An 18,997-nucleotide genomic window follows, 5' to 3' on the forward strand; every position below is an offset into this window, starting at 1 on the left:
GGGGGGGCCGTGGCTGGGGGGGCCGAGGCTGGGGGTCCATGGCTGGGGGGGCCGTGGCTGGGGGTCCGTGGCTGGCGGTGCAGAAGGTCTGCTCCCAAAGCCGGAGAGCAGGCACTCAGCAGGGTGGAGGGGTGCGGGCCAGGCGGCAGGGAGACACTTCCATCCGAGGACCCCTCACCCCAGCCCTCCCTGGACTCCTGCTTCCGTGCCCCCAGCATCCTCCCCTGTACCCCCCGTGCCCTGCCCACACCCGTCTCACTCTTCCCGGCGGCTTTCCCACACAGCTTTGCAGCTGGTGACGTGGTGCTGATCCAGCCCGAGAACGCGGCCAGCCACACCCAGCGGTTCTGCCAGGTGCTGGGCCTGGACCCGGACCAGAACTTCACCCTGCTGCCCCGGGAGCCAGGTGAGCGCCAGGGGCCGGGGGAGGCCCAGCCGTGGCCACCCGTTCTGCCCACCCTGCGGGGTCTGCTGGCATGCTCAGCCCTCCCCCGGGTCCTGCCCCCCACTGCAGGTGTGCCCTGCCCTGCGCGGCTGCCCCAGCCCTGCTCCGTGAGGCACCTTGTGTCCCACTACCTGGACATCGCCAGCGTGCCCCGCCGTTCCTTTTTCGAGCTCCTGGCCTGTCTCTCTCCCCATGAGCTGGAGCGGGAGAAGCTGCTGCACTTCAGTTCCCCCCAAGGTCAGGAGGAGCTGTACTCCTACTGCAACCGGCCTCGCAGGACCATCCTGGAGGTGTGAGCAGGTGTGGGCAGGCGGGCAGGCCCGAGGCTCTGAGCCACAGCCAGGCGGGGCCGTGCTGGCCGAAGCCCATGTGAGGCTGTCTCTGCCCAGGTACTGTGCGACTTCCCGCACACGGCTGGAGCCGTCCCCGCAGACTACCTGTTGGACCTCATCCCCCCGATCCGTCCGCGGGCCTTCTCCATCGCCTCCTCTCTGCTGGTGAGGGACTGTGGGGCAGAGCCCAGGGCGGGGACGCTGGGCCATGCCGCATACAGGCATATAGGTTGGGAGGTCGCCCTGACCCTCCACATCTACCCCACGTCTGGGACCAGCCCTGGGTGAAGTGGGTGCAGCCTGAAGCCGGGGTGGCAGGCAGGGACAGCAGTGGATCAGGGCACCCACCACACATCCCCCAGGCTCACCCCTCGAGGCTGCAGATTCTTGTTGCTGTGGTGCAGTACCAGACCCGCCTCAAGGAGCCCCGCCGGGGCCTCTGCTCCTCCTGGCTGGCGTCGCTGGATCCTGGGCAAGGTGGCCCCCGCTTTCCGGAGGGTGGGCGTAGAGGACTGGGCCCGGGGCCTCTGTTCTCCCCTGTGCACCACGGCCAGTCCTGGGCTAGGGCCCTGGTCCTCGAAGCCTCTTCATGCCTTCTCTCTCCTGCCATAGGACCTGTCCAGGTGCCGCTGTGGGTGCGGCCTGGGGGCCTGACCTTCCCACAGACACCAGGCACACCTGTAATCATGGTGGGCCCTGGCACTGGCGTGGCCCCTTTCCGAGCAGCTGTCCAGGAGCGCGTGGCCCAGGGTCAGAGTGGTGAGCACACAGGATCTCGGGCAGGGCGGCAGCTGGGGCTGGACTGGGCCAAGCCTGGAGGCCACCTTGTGTTCCCCCAGGAAACGTTTTGTTCTTTGGCTGCCGCTTGCGCGACCAGGACTTCTACTGGGAGGCTGAGTGGATGGAGCTGGAGGGGAGGGGCTGCCTGACACTCTTCACGGCCTTCTCCCGGGAACAGGTGGGTGTGCTGGGAGGGAAGGGGAAGGGGCCAGGATGCAGACTCACCTCCCCAGCCCCTGCCACCTCCCTGTAGGAGCGGAAGGTGTACGTGCAGCATCGGCTCCGAGAGCTCGGGCCGCTGGTGTGGGAGCTGCTGGACCGCCAGGGTGCCTACTTCTACCTGGCAGGGTGAGCCTGGACCACTGGGTGGGGGTGGGAGCCGGCCCTCGGGGGTCCCAGCCATACTGAGCCCTCCTGGCCTGTCCCTCCAGCAACGCCAAGTGCATGCCAGCAGCCGTGTCGGAAGCCCTGACATCGATCTTCCAGGAGCAGGGGGGGCTCTCGGGCCCTGATGCAGCTACCTACCTTGCGAGGCTCCAGCGGACGCTGCGTTTCCAGAGTGAGACGTGGGCCTAAGGAGCCGTCCTGCCGGCCTCGGCCACTCTAGCCACTGCCCTCCGGGGGGCCACCATCACCTCCCCCCCCATCCCCTGCACAGCCTCGCTCCAGTCCACCTGGGGTCCCATACTCAGCCCCGACGCCCCTGCCCACTCACCACCCCACCCTGCCCCCATCCAGGGTCCCTGCTGGCCTTTCCCCACTGGCCCCAACTTGGGTCCTGGTCAGGGTTGTCCCTGGGCTGCATCACCCTGCGTAGGGACGGTGCCTCAGGAAGGAGCAGGCAATCTGATGGACATCAGGGGCTCCCCAGACAGCATAGGAACCTGGGGTGCAGGGAGCCCCAGTGAGCCTTCTGAGCTGGTGCAGGGTCCCTGGGAGTGCCAGATGCCACCCCCCCATTTGCCCTAGGGGACAGCAGGCTCCCAGTCACCCTCTGCCACAAAGCACCCGGTGCTGCCTCAGGGCCTCACGGGGCTCGGGCTCAGGCTGGAAGTCAGTGAGGACCAGAGCAGTGGGAGGAGGCCCCCCAGCCAGTCAGACTTTCCCCACCCCACTCCTGGAAAGCCTCAGGAATAAATTGTGGGCTCTGGGTGGCTGCTTCTGATCTGCTCTTCCTTGTGACTGTCTTGGTGCCTCGGGGGCTGGGTGGCCCACAGTGGGTCTGGATGGGGACAGCCGTCCATGGTGGGCACTGCACCATTGCTCAGCCATCTTTGCTGCAATACTTAGGGGTCTGATTCTACTGTGATGTGTGCCGGCTGTTTGCCCACTTTGTACAAGGTCTGCCCTGGCTCTGTCGAGCAGGGGGCAGCGTTAAGCGGGCCCTGGAAAGAAGGGTGCGTACTGACCATTCCTTCCCAGCCCGCGGAGTAGCAGTCCCCGGCAGGGGCGGGAAGGCGGGGGGCGGGGCAGCCATTGTCCCCGCCCCTGGGAGGGGCCTTCAGGGTTCCGAGGGGAATTCCTGTAGGAGGAGTCAGGCTGGCTGGCCTACCCACAAAGCTGCTACCTGGAGTCCGTCCCTCCGTCCGTCGGTTGCGAACACAGCGGAGGGCCGTGGCCACATCTGGGCCCGGGCAGATCCGGTGGAGACGGCACCCGTGGGCCCAAGAGCCTCCCGGAGCCGGCAGAAGCACTGGGGTCCAAGCGACCGTGACTTTCCAGGGTGGGGCAACGAGCTGGGCGCTGGGACCAGGCTGCCGCTGCTTCGAGGTCAGTGCCAGACCCTGCCCGTGCCCAGAGGGCCACACTGACCTTCACAGCCACGACCACCCTGGTCGCCACCCTGGGGACCCCGCCCACCCATCTGGACTCCTGCCCCAGGGCCCCCACTCATGGCCCCTGTGACCGCAGCTCTGGACTCACCGGTCTGCCTTCAGCCTCTCCGGGCCCGGAGTGCCTAGCCCCCCCGCACCAAGTGCTGGCAGAGGAAGACTTGGACAGCAGGGTTCTTAGGAACGGCCAGGGTGCTGGGGCTCTAGACAGTGAGCCCCTGCTGGGGGCCACGGCCACAGCCTGCCCCTGGGCTGAGCAAGCAAGGGAGGATGGGGCTGGGGAGCAGGCAGGGGAGTGGGGGGAGGAGGAGTGCCCCATCTGCACAGAGCCCTACGGGCCCAGTGAGCACCGCCTGGTCCTGCTGAACTGTGGCCACGGCCTGTGCGTGGGCTGCCTGCACCAGCTGCTGGGCACAGCCCCCAGCGGCAGCCTGGGCCAGGTGTGCTGCCCACTGTGTCGTCAGAAGACACCCATGCTTGAGTGGGAGATCTGCCGGCTGCAGGAGGAACTGCTGCAGGCAGATGGGCCGCAGGGCCCACGGCCCCCCACCCCCCCTGCTCCTCCCCGCCGGGGCCCTGGGCCCTGGGCCTCCCTAGAGCACCGCTACCAGCTACGCTTCCTGGCGGGGCCCGTGGGCGGCCAGGGCTGCCTGCCCTTCCTACCCTGCCCGCCCTGCCTGGGTGCCCGGCTCTGGGCCTTGCGGGAGCGAGGGCCCTGCACCCGCCGCCTAGCACTGCTGGGCCTGCTGGCCCTTGAGCTCCTGGGCCTGTTGCTCATCTTCGCACCACTCATGCTGCTGGGGCTGCTCTTCATGCTGCTGGACCGCTCTGGTCACTGAGCAGGGCCTATCACACCTGCCACTGGCCCCACCAGGGCCTCGGATGGTCCTGGCCACCGACGGACCAGGAGCCCCAGGCTGGCCCTGAGGCCTGACGACCAAACTGGAAAGCCCGAGATGGAGCCGGGCACTAGCCTTCAATCCAGACCCGGGTCTGGGGCCAGGCCTACCCAGGAGCCAGAGACTTCAAACCACCCTGCCGCCCGACGCTAACTACTGGTGCCTGTGGGCAGTGCTGGAGGAGGCCTGTGGCCTGTCCTCACCCCCCTCTCCCTGACCCACCTGGCCTGTCTGCAAGAGGGACACAGCAGATGCAAAAGTGAACCCAGAAGGCTGGTACTGAGCTGACTTCTTGGTGAGGGTGGGGCCCTGGGCAGGGGCTGCAGGGTCCCCACCATGTCATGTTCCAGAGAAGGGCCAGTGTGTCTTCCCTGAAGGTCAGGCAGCGGAGGGGAGGGGCCCTTGCTGTGCCAGCTCAGGCCACAGACAGCCTCCTCACTCACTGGGTCAGGACCCAAGGGGGTGGCCCGAGCGGCCAGGTGTCCAGCACATGTCCCCGAACGACTAGGCCTTGGGGCTGGACAGCACTGACCCGAGGCCCCTGAGTGCCCTGTAACCTCCTGTCATTGAGCCTGGGACCTTTATCTAAAGGACAGACACAATCAGCATGAACTCACGGGTTTGTGGGTGACGTGCTGAACAAGAAATGGCTCTCAATACACAGCAGCTGCTACCGAGACCTCGCCACCATGTTCTTGTCGTCTCTACCGCTTCCTCAGCGCCCTGCGGCTCTCCCCAACCCTCCTCTCCCCCCTCCACCACAAAGCTTCCTTCCCAAGTCCAGGTAGTGGAGTACAAGATCCAAGGCCCCTGGTCCTCCTACCCCACCATGGTCTCAGGCAGCCTTTGTCTCGACCCTGGCTCAGACGGGCTCAGAGGCCATTCCCATACAACCTCAGAGGGTCTGGTGGGTACCAGGAGCCTGAGAGACTGAGGTGTCCCCCATGCAGCTGCCCCCACCTCCAGTGGCCAGTGCAGAGCACACGTCCGCCCTTTGCCCACACACAGGAGGCTGGCTGGCTCTGCACAGACGTGTGGGGCATTCGCATGCACACACATACACACAGCCAGGCCCAGCCCTCCTGAGTGCCGTGCCTGGCCCAGCCTGGCCCCAGCAAGCAGAGCAGGCTGACCCCAAGCGGCACCGGGCCTACCTCTGGTTGGACCCTGTCTGGGCCGCAGCCCTGGGCACAGGCCACAAGAGCAGGCTTCAGTCCAGGGAACAAGGTGCAAACTTTGGCAAAGAGTTTTAATGGCAGAGTTGGCTGCAGCGATAATGCCACATGGGTAGGGGCCAGAAGCTGTGGTGGGCGAGGGGTCAACGGGAGACAGGGCAGGGCCGATCCCCGAAGAAGCGGCGAGCAAGGACTGGCGGGCAGTGGCGAGCGGGCGGGTGCTACATGATGGAGCAGGCGGAGAGCGGGTTCCGCACGTGGCAGGTGCACGCGGCCCCACAGTACTGCCGGAAGGTCTGGTAGCAGCTGCCCTCGGGCTCACCCCCCCACTGGCCGCCGGACGGGGCGGTCAGCGCCTCAGGGGGCAGGCGGCTCAGAATGGACGTGTTGACGGCGAGCGCGGCCAGGCCGTAGTCCGTGAAGAGCACAGTCTCGCGGCGGCAGGTGGGACAGGAGATGAACTTGTACTTAGGGCAGGACTCATAGAGAATCTGCAGGCACTGCTCACACACCGAGTGCAGGCAGGACAGCACTCGGGGCCGCCGCTGGGTGACGTTGTACGTGTGCCCGCAGGTGGGGCACTCCAGGGGCTCACCCGAAGCTGGTGCCGCCGTGGCGGGGGGCCCCGAGGTGGCAGGGCCAGGCCGCACCACGTACTGATTCACGATGACCTCGTCTGCTGGCGCCACTCGGGGGAAGCCCAACTCCACACTGCCCTTTCGGGGCCGTCGTGGCAAGGGAGGGGTGCGGGGTGCCCCATCCAAGGCAGGCATGTCCCCCCCACATGCCTGGTTGACGATGATCTCTGTGTCTGAGGGCCAGGCGCGTTTGGGTGCCAGAGCAGGGGTGGGCCGCGGTGCAGGTGAGAAGCCAGGGGCAGCCGCCGGCAGCTCAGGGAACTTCTCAGGGTGAACAATCTTCATGGCCTCCATCTTGAGGATGACATGGGGGCCCTTCAGGCAGGACATGAGGAGGCCTGGCCAGCCACTGCCCACCTCGGGCCCAGGGTCAACCGGCATCCGGCTGTCTCCAGTTAGACTGGGTGTTCGGGTGGGTGGGGGCGTTGGGTGAGGCCGGGGAGGAGGGGAGGGAGCAGCATCCTGGTCCCGCCAGGCCTGGTGGGGACCCCGGCCGCCCCGAGGACTCCTGGGGGCGGCCGGCGAGAGCTGGGGGGGCAGGGCCCCCCCCAGTGGCTTCTCTGGTCCAGTCCTAGGAGGAGGAGGAGGAAGGGGCGGGGGAGGAGGAGGGAGGCGGGGGCAGGGGAGTATGGAAGGCTGCCCTGGGCTGCAGGTCTGGCCCAGGGGCTCACCCAGGGTCTCTGGCTGCTGAGGCTGGCGAGGGGGCGTGGGGGGAGCTCCCCCTGCAGCGGAGGTCAGCAGTCCCTGAGCAGGGACATCCGGGCAGGCAGGGGCTAGGTGGGCCCCATGGCTCCAGGACAGGGCGCCCAGGGAAGGCAGCTAGCCTGAGCCCTGGCTGCGGGAGGCCCCAGGCCGCGGGCTCGGCGGCGGCGGGAGCAGAAGAGAGGCCTGGACCAGGCCCGAGCTGCAGGTGAGAGACAGCGTGAGGGCAGCGCCCGGGCCCACCCTCACCCTGCACAAAAGACAGGGCGCCCGACCTCTGACCCTAACCCTCGCTGGACTCGGGACCCAGCCCCCGCCCCAGCCCCCGCCCCCACGGCCCAAGCCCTGCCCGGGTGGGAAGGGGCGGCGAGTCGCGACCCCGCGTCCGTCCCGCCCCGCCCGAGCTCACCTGCCCCAGCCTGGCGTCCCCGGGCCGCGCGCCGCCGCCGCAGAGGTTGTCTCAAAGGCAGGCCCGGATGCGACGCGCGCGCCTCGGCCCGGCGGCTCCCGCGGCTCCGGCGGCGACCTCGGGCGATGGCGCGGCACGGCGGCTCCCAGGGGCGCGGGGCGCGGGGCTCCGGGCAGCGCGGCGCGGCGGCAGGTGCGTGCGGAGCGTGGCGCGCTCTGCGGCGGAGGCGCGGGGACCGCAGTGCGCGCGGCGCCCGCCCGCGCCCGCAGCGCCACCCCCCGTCTGGGGACCCGCGCGGGGTCCGCGGGGCGGGGCCAGTCTTTCAGCCGCCCCTCCATCGCCGCGGGCCTGGCGCCCGCTCCCGGGGTTGCCCGCCCCAGCGAGCCGCGTGTGGACCAGGACCCCCGCGCTGCCCCTTTCCAGTACCCCCCCACCCTGAGTCCTGCCTGGCCGACCCTGGGTCCTAGTCAAGGATCCCCACCTCCAATTCTAGAAGGGAAATCCTGTTCTTCGAAGCCTGGGGCCTCACAATACCAGAGGGAGGAAGGCAAGAGGAGTGGAGAGGTGGTCTCGGGAAAGCTGGCTACCAGGACCCCACCGGGAGACCGCCAGGTGTCCCCCCAGAGAGTCAGGGTCTCTGCCTGTCCTTCCACTCTGTCCCCAGTGCGCATGCCTCCCGCTCACAAGTGCACCCAGGTTGTGCTCAAGGCGGACGGGCTCAACGAGGACGAGGTGACCATGAGGGTGAGCAAGATACTCGAGGAGTGGATGGAGAGGGGGGACAGTAGCTGGGAGAAGGCTCCAAGGGCAGGAATGCTGGACAGATGGGTGGGGTGAGGGGTGTGCAGGTCAGACAGACACCTGGACAGGCCAGCGGGGCAGCCCACTGAGGACACGCACCCAGGGTGGGGTGGCCCTTTACGGCATCCCACCAGGTCAGCACGTGCCCTGCTGTCACATATTTGTGTGCTAACCTGACCCCACCCAGCATAGAGGCCCCATTCCTTTCCGCTTCCTCCTCAAGCCAGGCTTCCTTGATTCCCTGGGATACACCCTCTGCCTGTGGGGAGCCCTCAGCTGAGAGAAAAGGCAGAGAACATGTTGACAACTACTGGGCAGGGGACCACAGCTGCGGGGTGGGGGGCCTCCGCAGTGCCACCCCCTGACCTCCTCCCACTACTACATGGCATGCTAGCATTCCTGTGACCAGCACCGGGCCCTGGGCCTGACCCTGGACAGTCTCAGCCTCTTCTGGCCACCGCCCCTCTCCTCTGTACGGGCCTGACTACACCTGGCTATAGGCCTTCCCCGGGGGGTCCTTCGGGACAGCAGAGCCCAGAGAGGTCCCTATTCCTGGTGAGGAAACCCACGCGGGCAAAACAGGCTGGAGGAGCGAACCTGGGCCACAGGGGTACTTTGCAGCTCTGTGTGACCTCAGGATCAGTTTCCAAAGCCATTTAGCGAGAGCGGGTGTGGGATGTGTGCAGGTGAGCAGGTGCCCGGCAGGATGGGCAGCGAGGCCCTAATGGGCCCCGGCGTGAAGGTGGGGCAACTGAGAGAGCCCCGGCCAGGGGAGGGCTAGGAACCCAGCCTCGGCCTCCAGTTCTGCTCAACTTCCCAGCGACCCGCTGGGCGCGCACCCAAGGAGGCATCGGCCACCAGGCCCCACCCCTTGCCCTGAGGCCCCGCCCCTGGACATGAGGTCCCGCCCCGTGCAGGCCCACCTCCCCGAGCCCGCCCAAGTCCACGCCCCCGGAGCCGGAGCCCTGCGGGTCAGAGCTGAGCCGCCCAGGCTGAGTTCTGGACCGTCCAAGGCCAGCGGAGCCCGAACCGGGTCTTTAGAGAAACCTTTGAGCGCGGAGGCTTCTGGGGAATAAAGTTCTCGCCGGCCGCCCCAGGCCTGTTGCGCGCATGCGCCAGCCTCCGCCTCGCAGCAAGGGGCGGAGTCTGTAGGGGCAGTGGGCGGGGCTTTTGGAGCCTGCGCAATGAGCATCTGTCATACACCTGCGAGGTCCCGGGCCCCGGGAGGACTTCTCTCCTCACCCGGTGCCACATCGGTAGAACTCGTGCCCGGACCGGTCTGACTGGCCTCATGCAGGCCACCCCGGTCACCCCGGCTCTGAGCCACGTCTGATTTGGTCCCGCCCTTCCTTGGGGGTTCACTTGGGCACCAAGGACTGGGGGTGCGTGTCCCGGCCCCACCCTACTGCCCAGATGGTTCTGGGGGAAGATCACCAGTGCCAGGCCCAGACCCGAGTGCTCACATCCATCGTCACCACAAAACACGGCGACCCTGTGTGGCAGGTGCCACCTGCCCCCTCACAGATGAAGGTGGGAGGAGGTGTGAGTTCCAATGGTGGAGACGCTGGTGAGGTGGGGAGCTTGCGGTCTGCGAGCCCACCAAGGAGAGGGAAACTGCAGTTTCAGAAATGAGCCAGAAGGGACACCTGGGTGGCTCAGTCGGTGAAGCGTCTGCCTTCGGCTCAGGTCCTGGTCTCAGGGTCCTGGGATCGACCCCATGTCGGGCTCCCCGCTCAGCCGGGAATCTGCTTCTCCCTCTCCCACTCCCCCTGCTCGTCCTCTCTCTCTCTCTCTCAAATAAATAAATAAATAAAATATTAAAAAAAAAAAAAGAAATGAGCCAGAAGTGTCATTTGTCAATGAAGCCCCTGTGCATCGCCAATTTTAAGAATAGTTATAGCAAAGGTGTGTAAATCAAACCTTTTTTATTGGTTAAAAAATGCAAACCTCCAAGCAGCCTGTGCTCTCAAACACCTTAGTCTCTGTCTGCCAGGTAGAGGCTTTGCTTGAAGTGAGGACCTCTGTCCTCTGCCTCAAAGCAGGGGCTTCGAGGTGTGTGAGTGATGGCCTGGGATCTGAGGCTTACAGCAGGCTTGCCTCCTGCCCTCCTTCCTGGCGAGCTGCAGGTCTTTGGAGGGCCGAGGACGTGCCCCAGATGCGTGGAGGCTGAGTCACCCTGGCTGTCAGTGCCCCTTGGAGCCCCGGCAGGGGCCACCACCCACCAGAGGAGGAAGGGTGGGTGACTTTTGTGCTGGATGAGCCGGGCCTCCTGGGATCCTGGGAACCCCATCTTTGAGCTCCACCCCATGGCCCCACCCCTCCCCAGGAGGGAAAAGGCAGCTAGCTGCCGGTTACTTACCTCATAGGCACTGGGACCTGGCCCACAGGACGAGAGGGTCAACGGCTGCCATCACCACTTCAGGTGGGTGCTGGGCTGAGGGGCTTCCCTGCACTGGGGCTCAACCATGGCCACAGCCCAGCTGCCTCCCCCAGCCTCCCGGCCCATTCGCAGCTCCATTGCAGGGCGCCGCGTGCAGGGAGGGCGGCTGGAGACACCGGCCCTCACACCCAGCTCACCCCCGTGCACGGCGCGCTGACACACAGGCCGGCTTTCCCGCGGGGGGTGGGGGCAGCTTTCTTGGGCTGCAGCTTCCCTCCTCCCCCGAGCCAATATTGTCTCCTCTGTCTGCCCCTGCCAGGCCGAGCCATGGACCCGCAGGAGACGGTCGTCAAGGACCCCTATGCCCGAGTCAGCATCCCCCGGGCTCACCTGCGGCCCGACCTGGGGCAGCAGCTGGAGGTGGCGCCCTCTTCCGGGGGGTCGCAGCCTCTGCCTGCGGGGTCCTGCCCCTCCGAGCCCACCCGGCTCCTGCAGCCCACCGAGGAGGCCCCAGAGGGCAAAGGCGCCAAGGGGACCAAGGGGGCCGCCCAGATCCAGGGCCAGCAGGCCTGGCCGCAGCCCGGCCACCCCCACGGGAGTGGGCAGTGCCCGGCAGCACTGACCTACGCCGGCCGGCCGCCCATCGGGCGCGGGGACGACATCGCCCACCACTGCTGCTGCTGCCCTTGCTGTCGCTGCTGCCACTGCCCTCGCTTCTGCCGCTGCCACAGCTGCTGCGCCGTCTCCTAGCCCAGCCCCCGCCAGGCGGTGGGCTGCTGCAGGGCCCGCCGCGGCCCGGGCGCCACAGCGCCACCCTCCTCCTCGGGGCAGCCACCGGCCCGTTGGCACGGGAGCACCTACCTGCCGAGAAGGCCGACCGCCCAGCTCCAGCCCCTGGCAAGCGGGCCGGGCACCGGCTGTGATGCCCTGGGGGCAGCCTCCACCACCTCCCCCGAGGCCCACGGCCCAGGCAATAAAGTGGAGCGAGCTTTGTTCTGGATGCTCTCCTTCACTGCTGCGCCCTGGAAGAGGGTCCCGGGCTGCACGACACTGCAAGCCTCGGCCTCTGTGGGACATTCAGGGCCGGGGAAGCCACCCTATGTTGCTGGTCTCAGGTCTGTCCAGAGGCTGGACCAGAGGGGTGGGCGTGTGTCCCCTGCCCTGGCCCAGCCAGGCCTGGGTTCCAGCTGCCTTGCATTCCCTAGGGCTGAGGCCAAGGCTGGCAGACAGGTCAGGCAGTGGGTCAGTCGGTAGGAGGATGTTATGCATGGAGCCGGGGTGGGGTGGGGGGAGCCCGAAAGAGGCCTCCAGGAGGAGGATCACCCTGGCAGGACCGCAGCGGGTGGGACTGACTCTGGCGAATTTCTGGGAGTGGGAACCCAGGCAGCCAGCACCAGGCCCTGCCCATCCATGAGTCACTGCCCTACCTCAGCCGGGGTGTTTTTCTGGTTCCTCATGAAACGTCCAATTCCTCAACATCTGCTGTGTGGCACCCAAGCCATGCTGCTCATCTGCCGTCCTGCCTCCAGGGCCTGGCCCTCCTGAATGAGGGGAGCAGGAAAGGAGCTGGCCGGCGAGGCTCCTCGGAAGACAGATCTCCCATCTGTCTGGGCAGCGTAACAGGCCTGCCCGGGCCTGTGTGGGGGCTGAGCTGCTGGACGCTGGTATCACTTCACCGGGGTGGGGGGGCGGCTGGGCTGCCGGGCCAGGACCGAGGGGTGAGGCCTGCGCTGGGCACTCTGACGTTTCCAGGGCCAGGCAGAGACAGCCGGAGGAGGAAGCGGAGCTGGCCTTGCAGGATGGATGGGTCCTGGTGCCAGCCCTCCTCTGACCCAGGGTGACTGTCCACAAGGCAAGACCTACCTCTGGGTGTGGGTAGCTATGTCATTGGTCTGACTGTGCAGGCCCTCAGGTGGGCCAGGTTTCCGGCCCCTGCCCCTTGGCCTGCCTCCACCAGAGGATGACGCCGCCCAGGCCAGCTGCAGAAACCCGATGGACCAGTCAGGGAGGCTGCGGACTGCCGGGGTGGTAGGACTGAGGAGGAGCCCCTCTGGTTCTTGGCTTCCTCCCAGCTGGGCAGTGAGGGTCCTGATCCCACCCTGACCATTCTTGACACACCCCATTCTGCTGTGCCCGCAGTCACGGCCGCCGTGCTGGCCCAGGGGCCACAACCAGGCAGGTGCTAGGGGGGAGGTGGCCCCTAATGCGGGCGACCAGGGCTAGCCACAGTGTGTGAGTGGGGATCTCCATACCTGTGCTTGAGCACCTCCTCGGCACCTTGCGGGGCTGGCCGCTGCCCTGTAATGGGGGCACGACAGACCCAGACGAAGCAGGAGGAAGGTGCTGGGACAAATCAACATGGACACATACGCTGCGATTGAGCTTCGGAAGAGCGGGACCCCCCAGGGCTCTGAGCCGGTGAGCGTCCTGGCAGGTTACCTGGAAGGGGTGATGCTTGAGCTGAGAGTTGAAGAAGCATCCCCCAGGTCAAGGCCAGAAGGCTTTCCTAGCGCGAAGTTGGGGGAGCAGGAGAGTAGGGGTGGTGTGGAGGTGGGTCTGGCTGGCCCAGGCGGGGAGAGGGACCATGGTGAGCTGTGAAGCCAGGCCTGGGTGGGGGACTAGTGGAGCTGGGTCCCGGCGTGGGGGTGGGGGTGGGGGGCTTATCTCCTGACAGGTGGGTGTTGCTGGTAGATCCAGTTGCAAGCGCTCTGTGGCTGAAAGGGGGGCCCACGCCTGCCTCCAGCCACCACCTGCCGGCCTGCTGACTCGTCTGTGCTCGGCCAGTAATGCGAGCCCCAGGGAGGGATCCGCAGGGTGCCCTGGGCCCCCAACCCCCGGACCTCCTCTGGCTGGGCATAGCTGCCCAGCAGAGCCGATGCAGGTAAGAGAGGCCTGGGGCTTAGGCAGATGGGGAGTGGGGGGCCTGGAGCTGAGCAGGAGGGTCATGGAGAGGGACCAAACAGCGGGATGGGCTGCTGCCCAGCCGGCCACTGCCCACCCTCCCCGGCACCACCCACCTTCTGCAGAGGCCCAGGCTCCTGTCCTCTGGGGCAGACTCCTGGGGTCAGGGCCCAACCATGCAAGACAGTCTCAGAGGCAGGCAGCGTGGGCGGCAGCTCCCCGTACGCCTCCCCCAGGATGCTGCAGCCAGAGAGTGCCCGGGTCTCCGAGGAGGGGACACCACTGGGTCCCGGCGGGGTGACTGCATCATCTGCTACTGAGCCTACGGCCTCGCGGGGCACCTGCCACGCCGCCTCTACCGCGGCCACACCTTCTACCGGGCGTGCGTGCGGCGGCTGGACACTCCGGCCCACGGGCAGTGCTGGGTCCCCTGCCCACGGTGCCGCCAGAGCACACCCACACCCCGCGGAGGGGTGCATGCTGGACCTCGACCTGGCCACCCTCCTAGCCGTGAAGGCCGAGGGGGAGCTGTCCCGTGGGGAGCCCCCCGTGCCCCCCGAGGCAGCACTGCCGTCGCTCAGCAGCTGGCCGGGCTCTGTCCCACCTTGGGCACCCAGCCCCAACTCCCCCAGGCCAGGTGCTGCAGGGGCCTCTGCTGGGACACCCCCGGCAGCCCCGAGGTCTGAGTGCTGCTTGCTGCCTCTCGCGGCAGGGGAGAGGCTGCCCACAGCGTGTCCCTACCTGGGAACCTCCGACGGCAGCACAGCCCCCCAGAACAGCCCGGGGGCGGAGCACCCTGCGGGCTGCCCTACACGGACTCCCCCAGACCACAGCCTAAGTTTGGGGGCTGTGCCCCTGGTGCTCTGAGACTCTGTGAGAAGCGGGTGACCTCCTGCTCGTGGCTAGCCTGTGTGCAGGGGGAGGGTGCGACTGTCAGAGTCACCTGCAAGCCCAGCCCAGGCCCGGACTCAGCTCAGACGCCTCCACGGGTCTCTGGCTGCAGGCCAGAGGGTCGGGGCCTGGCCAAGTCTGTACCTGCTCATGCTGGAACCCATCTCCCCTTCCCCATGAGAAGTCCCAGAGGTGGGAGCCAGAGCAGAGACAGAGCCACCCCCTTCATCCTTGGCTTGCAAAGCATCCCTGTGGAGTTCATTCATTCAGCAAAGCCCACTGAGCCTCAGCTATGCGTCGGGCACCGTCCCGGGAGGGTCTCCTGCAGGCACAAAGTCCCTGCCATGACAGGTGTCCAAGGAGAGGGCCTGGGCGGGGCCAGCTCTAGGCCCAGAGAGGGTGGGGGCCTGCCTGGGGCAGCACAGCTCAGCGGAGCCGCTCCCCCACGAGGCCCTTTCCCGGTCCTCGGCTTCCTCCTGCCTCACAGACCCTTCCGAGGGGCCAGTGCAGGTGCTGGAGGCTACGGACACAGACTCTCCCCCAGGTCAGGCTGCGACATCGCCGTCCCCATCCAGAAAGGAACTGTCACACGGTCTCAGGAGCCTCTGGGAGGGACCGCGGGGCCTGCCCTGGGCAGTGGGTGCCGGACAGGGAGGGACAAGAAAATTTGCTGAGAGGACACTCAGAAACCTCCTCCTTCCCTGGGGCAAAGTCCCCCAGGAACACAGCGATTGGTGGGCAGCAACTAGACCAGGGTGCTGTGGCCAGCAGGCCCCCTGCGGAGACCAGGCCCAAGGGGGAGGGGGAGGAGCATTTCCCAGCAGGGGCGGCAGGAAGGGGGCTGACCCCGAGAGGCACCCACGAGCCACGGGGTCAGTCAGAATCATTCTCCTGTGGAAGTGAACAGGATGGGCTGCGTCTGCGGGTCCAGGCGGGGTGGGCAGTGGGCTGGGCAGCAGGGTGGCCTGGGGATGGGCCCTGCCCCCCCAACTTGCAGATGGAGGTGCAAGACCCTCCACCATTACTGCCCACCGCTGGGGTTGAGCCCGCTGGGAGCTCTGCTGGGCCCAGCCCTGCCCTGAACCCAGATCTGAACTGGATGACTTCAGGGACTGGGGCCCTCCCCACCCACCTAGTGCAAAGGGCTTCCCTCCCGCCATCTGATGGGGTAGGGACGACCATGTAAGGTCTGCAGAGCTTGGGGAGACTCTCCAAGGGGCCTCCAGGCCGACCAGCCAGAGCACCAGCATCCTGCCTTGCCCTGGGTGGGCAGCGTGCAGTGTCTGGCCACGTCCCGTAGGCGTCTACTCATGGAAGTCCTGCACGAAGGAGCCCGTGCACAGCCCTGCAACAGCCCCGGCCTGGCTCAGGGCCCATCCAGGGAGAAGCCCCACTCTAAGAGGGCTGAGCTGGGGGCCTGGAGCTCCTGCCCCAGGGGGATAGTGGGACGCGGACAAGGAGGGCACCTGGGGTTATGACAGGTACCCCTCGGGGGCCTCGACTCCTGGGTAAACATTAATGGGGCTCAGTACACAGCAGGTCATGTGTGCGCCCAGCAGATCTTTGACCGGCAGTTGCTCCCGCCCTGTGTCTCCTCCCCGCAGGTGCCCCCTCACTACCCTCACAGGTAGGAGCTTCTAGAACCAGGTGGGGGCCCGGGACGCCAGGACAAGGGCTGGGTGACCTCCTGGCCCAGGGCTCAGGCCCCACCCTGAGCCTCCCCGAGCTGAGGATGAAAGACAGGAGGGAGGGGTGACAGAAAGCTGCCCAGGACCTGGACCCTGGGGACTGGGAGGGAGCTGGGGGAGAAGACTAGACAGGGGATCCAGACCCAGAGGGTTGAAGAGAGGAGCCTTGAGGTGGGGTGGGGAGACCCAAGCCCCTTTCCCTGCCCCCATCCCTGGGGGTGCGGCCCTGATCAAGCGGAGACGTCACCGTTTGGTATCAAATGCCAAAGTCTAAGCTGGGACCACCTGCAGTGTCCCTGATGACACCTGATAAGAAGGTCACTGGACTCCCTGCTCCTAGGCACTTCCGGCACCCAGCACCCTGTGCCCTGGGCCACCCACCAGGTCTTCTTCCAGCCAGGACCAGCGAGGGAGCCAGGGAGCCAGGGCCCCCTCGACTCTGCCCCCGAAACTGGACTGGGCTCGCCTGACAACTGCCTGAGGTCACTGTAGCCATCCCCCCGCCCCCCAATAGATGGAGGAAGCGGGAAATCTCCAAGGCCAGCAGGGGTGGGGAGGGAAGACAGATCCCCGGTTGGAGGACCCCAGCAGGACCTGGTGGGGCAGCGGGAGGCCATGTGTCTGACCTGCCTTTCCCCCCAGCAGATCCAGGCTTGGACCTGGGTCTGTCCCTGCCAGAAATCCATGCCGAATTCCCTCACGGGTGGCCAGGTCCCCCCCCTTACTCTGGACACAGTTGGCCTGGTGGACCGGAGTCTGGGAAATGCAGGTACCAGGAGCCCCAGGGCACCAGGCCTCAGCCCGCCTCTCTGCTTCCCCATCCAGCCCCTGATCCGACACTCTGTGTAAGTGGGGAGGGGGCTCCCGCCCATCTCCTGGAGAGCCCATGGGGGCTCGTGACAATTCCGGTCAGGGCCAGACAAGCTGGAGGCCCCCTTTCCTCTCTGCTTCCTGTTCCTGCCTCTTGTCCCAAACCCCTACACCAGAGTCCCCTCCACGCCCTCTTGCCCCCACCTGGGAGTATCCTTGGCCCTACTTCACCTTGGCTCCTGCAGGGACCTCCGGTTCTGCCCCAGTCTTGGAAGAGGGGGAAATGGACCCTTGGGCCCTCCCTCAGCTGAAGGACACTGGCCAGTCCTGGACAGGTAGGTCTGGAGGTGCTGGGCAACTGGCCAAATGGGGCTCTGACTCCCCAGGGTCTGAGCGTGGAGAGGTCCTTGCGGAGAGAGAGCAGGAAAGACGTTGGCCTCGACAGGCCATATAGAAACCTACTGCGCAGACCACCACCCCAGGGATGCTTGTCCCTCCGCTCAGCTGCCTGTCGTGTCTGGATATGAGAGTCACCCCTGCCCAGCCTGCCCCTCCTTCTCCCTCCTAATGACCATTAGGTTTCTGGGAGGTCCCAGGGGCAGTCGGCTTGGCCATTCTGCAAAGGAACAGAGGAGGGACCCAGACCCTGCCCTGTGCGGGGACAGAGAAGGGGGGCCCAGGCCCTGCCCTGCAGGGAGACAGAGGAAGGGGACTTGGAGGGGTGCCAGGCAGGGCAGGGCTGGGTGGGGGGGGGGCTGGCTGAGGACTGCCCTGCCCTGTGTTCTCAGAGCTCAGCATGGCCAGCAGGGTGCTCCGGGTGCTCATTGGCTTCCTCAAGGCCTGTGGGCTCCTGGGCAACCTCTATCTTTTCATCTGCTCCCTGGACATCCTCAGCTCTGCCTTCCAGCTGCTGAGCAGTGAGTGCCGGGGGTCTGGGGGTGGGGCGGGCAGCCAGTCCTGCTCAGCCTCAGTGCACCTCTCTCTGGACACAGGCAAAATGACTGGAGACATCTTTAAGGACAACGTGGTGCTGTCCAACCCTGTGGCTGGACTGGTCATTGGCGTGCTGGTCACAGTTCTCGTGCAGAGCTCCAGCACGTCCTCCTCCATCGTGGTCAGCATGGTGGCCTCCAAATGTGAGTGCCCCCCTCCCCAAGCCCGGGCTGGTGGTGGGTGGGCAGAGTGCGGGAAGCTGACGCAGCACCCCCACAGTGCTGACCGTCCAGGCGTGTGTGCCCGTCATCATGGGCGTCAACGTGGGCACGTCCATCACCAGCACCCTGGTCTCGATGGCACAGTCAGGGGACCGGGATGAGTTTCGGAGGTGAGTGGGGGGTGGAGGGGGGCCAGGGGCTGCAAGCAAGGCCACAGCTGAGCCACCGACCACTGTGCTCCACGCGGCAGGGCCTTTGGCAGCTCGGCCGTCCATGGGATCTTCAACTGGCTCACGGTGCTGATCCTGCTGCCCTTGGAGAGCGCCACCGCCCTGCTGGAGAGGCTCAGCGCCCTGGCTCTGGGCTCCAGCAACCTGCAGCCCGGGGGGCAAGCACCTGACATCCTCAAGGTGCTTACAAAGCCTCTCACACACCTGGTCGTGCAGGTGAGGAAAGGTGCTGCCCTCGGGGGGCCCCTTTGTGCCTGCGAGTGCTGGGAGTCGCTGGGAGTGGGGGCGGTGCCCCAGCCCTATCCTGGGCCCTGCACGGCGGCGGGTGGGAGGGCACAGCGGGCTGGGCTGTGGGCATCTGGGTCCCAGGTGAGCCCTGAGGGTCCAGTACGCGGTCCCAACCCCTCTGTCCCCCAGCTGGACACTGATAGGATTGCAAGCAGTGCTACAGGCAATGCGACCAACAGCAGCCTCATTAAGCGATGGTGCGGCACCAGGGAGGTGACGGTGAGGTGCCTCTGAGCCCCGATCTCCCACCTGCCGGTTACTCAGTCCCGCCGGCTCTGGGCCCATCCTGACCCTGCCCTGCCTCGCCTCCCCAGACTCCGGGGAACAGCAGTGACTGTGGAGTGGCCACCTCCGGCCCCTGCCCTGAGAACAACAGCTCTGTCCTGGTGGATCATCTGCCCTGTGAGGCCCCCAGCCCCCGAGCCCTGTCCCCCCACGCCCGGCCCCCAGCCCCCAGCCCCCCAGCCCTGTCCCTGTTCCCCCCCATGCCCGGCCCCCAGCCCCCCAGCCCTGTCCCTGTCCCCCCATGCCTGGCCCCCAGCCCCCCAGCCCTGTACCCCCCACGCCCGGCCCCCAGTCCCCCAGCCCTGTCCCTGTTCCCCCCCACGCCCAGCCCCTAGCACCCAGCCCTGTTCCCCCCAC

At 66.8% G+C, this 18,997-nt stretch overlaps 5 protein-coding genes across 10 annotated transcripts in view; 4 read left to right on the forward strand and 1 right to left on the reverse strand.

Moving 5' to 3' along the window:
- The window catches only part of NDOR1 (NADPH dependent diflavin oxidoreductase 1), a 9,931-nt gene extending 6,972 nt beyond the window's left edge, over positions 1 to 2,959 (forward strand). The window contains exons 7-14 of one of the 6 annotated variants that reach the window (XR_004298626.1): positions 285 to 406; positions 515 to 682; positions 835 to 942; positions 1,140 to 1,254; positions 1,390 to 1,536; positions 1,617 to 1,735; positions 1,811 to 1,905; positions 1,989 to 2,959. Coding sequence is in view for 4 of the 6 variants with exons in the window: in XM_032398836.1 (XP_032254727.1) it covers positions 285 to 406; positions 515 to 735; positions 835 to 942; positions 1,140 to 1,254; positions 1,390 to 1,536; positions 1,617 to 1,735; positions 1,811 to 1,905; positions 1,989 to 2,133 (1,072 nt within the window). In the remaining 2 variants the exon portion in view is untranslated. Of the gene's footprint in view, positions 1 to 284; positions 407 to 514; positions 736 to 834; positions 943 to 1,139; positions 1,255 to 1,389; positions 1,537 to 1,616; positions 1,736 to 1,810; positions 1,906 to 1,988 lie in introns of those variants that run through there. The other 5 variants (XM_032398836.1, XM_032398838.1, XR_004298625.1 and 2 more) reach the window with 5 other exon arrangements.
- Positions 2,960 to 5,430: 2,471 nt separating this feature from the next.
- On the reverse strand, positions 5,431 to 7,321 carry RNF208 (ring finger protein 208). Its single transcript, XM_032398834.1, has 2 exons — positions 7,213 to 7,321; positions 5,431 to 7,005 (listed from the first exon to the last, which is right to left on the reverse strand). Exon 2 carries the CDS (start codon positions 6,480 to 6,482, stop codon positions 5,685 to 5,687), a length of 798 nt encoding a protein of 265 aa, XP_032254725.1. The 5' UTR covers positions 6,483 to 7,005; positions 7,213 to 7,321; the 3' UTR covers positions 5,431 to 5,684.
- A 3,067-nt stretch (positions 7,322 to 10,388) lies between these two features.
- On the forward strand, positions 10,389 to 11,143 carry CYSRT1 (cysteine rich tail 1). The gene is made up of 2 exons (XM_032398817.1): positions 10,389 to 10,435; positions 10,713 to 11,143. Exon 2 carries the CDS (start codon positions 10,721 to 10,723, stop codon positions 11,141 to 11,143), a length of 423 nt encoding a protein of 140 aa, XP_032254708.1. The 5' UTR covers positions 10,389 to 10,435; positions 10,713 to 10,720.
- A 1,608-nt stretch (positions 11,144 to 12,751) lies between these two features.
- Positions 12,752 to 13,980, forward strand: RNF224 (ring finger protein 224). Its single transcript, XM_032398859.1, is given in 4 exon segments — positions 12,752 to 12,811; positions 13,531 to 13,769; positions 13,771 to 13,838; positions 13,841 to 13,980. Coding segments are annotated over 4 exon segments (507 nt in total).
- A 2,577-nt stretch (positions 13,981 to 16,557) lies between these two features.
- Positions 16,558 to 18,997, forward strand: part of SLC34A3 (solute carrier family 34 member 3) — a 5,309-nt gene continuing 2,869 nt past the window's right edge. The window contains exons 1-8 of the mRNA XM_032398891.1: positions 16,558 to 16,642; positions 16,929 to 17,018; positions 17,472 to 17,600; positions 17,676 to 17,819; positions 17,896 to 18,007; positions 18,088 to 18,283; positions 18,485 to 18,574; positions 18,670 to 18,757. Of these exons, the coding sequence (XP_032254782.1) occupies positions 16,558 to 16,642; positions 16,929 to 17,018; positions 17,472 to 17,600; positions 17,676 to 17,819; positions 17,896 to 18,007; positions 18,088 to 18,283; positions 18,485 to 18,574; positions 18,670 to 18,757 (934 nt within the window). The remainder of the gene's footprint in view (positions 16,643 to 16,928; positions 17,019 to 17,471; positions 17,601 to 17,675; positions 17,820 to 17,895; positions 18,008 to 18,087; positions 18,284 to 18,484; positions 18,575 to 18,669; positions 18,758 to 18,997) is intronic.

Source organism: Phoca vitulina, unplaced genomic scaffold, assembly GCF_004348235.1.
Source record: "Phoca vitulina isolate PV1807 unplaced genomic scaffold, GSC_HSeal_1.0 scaffold121, whole genome shotgun sequence".
NCBI lineage: Eukaryota > Metazoa > Chordata > Mammalia > Carnivora > Phocidae > Phoca > Phoca vitulina.

What these genes read in the sequence shown, in the direction of transcription:
- CYSRT1 (XM_032398817.1), top strand. Translation starts at nt 10,721, where the DNA reads ATGGACCCGCAGGAGACGGTCGTCAAGGACCCCTATGCCCGAGTCAGC.
- RNF208 (XM_032398834.1), bottom strand. Translation starts at nt 6,482, where the DNA reads ATGCCGGTTGACCCTGGGCCCGAGGTGGGCAGTGGCTGGCCAGGCCTC.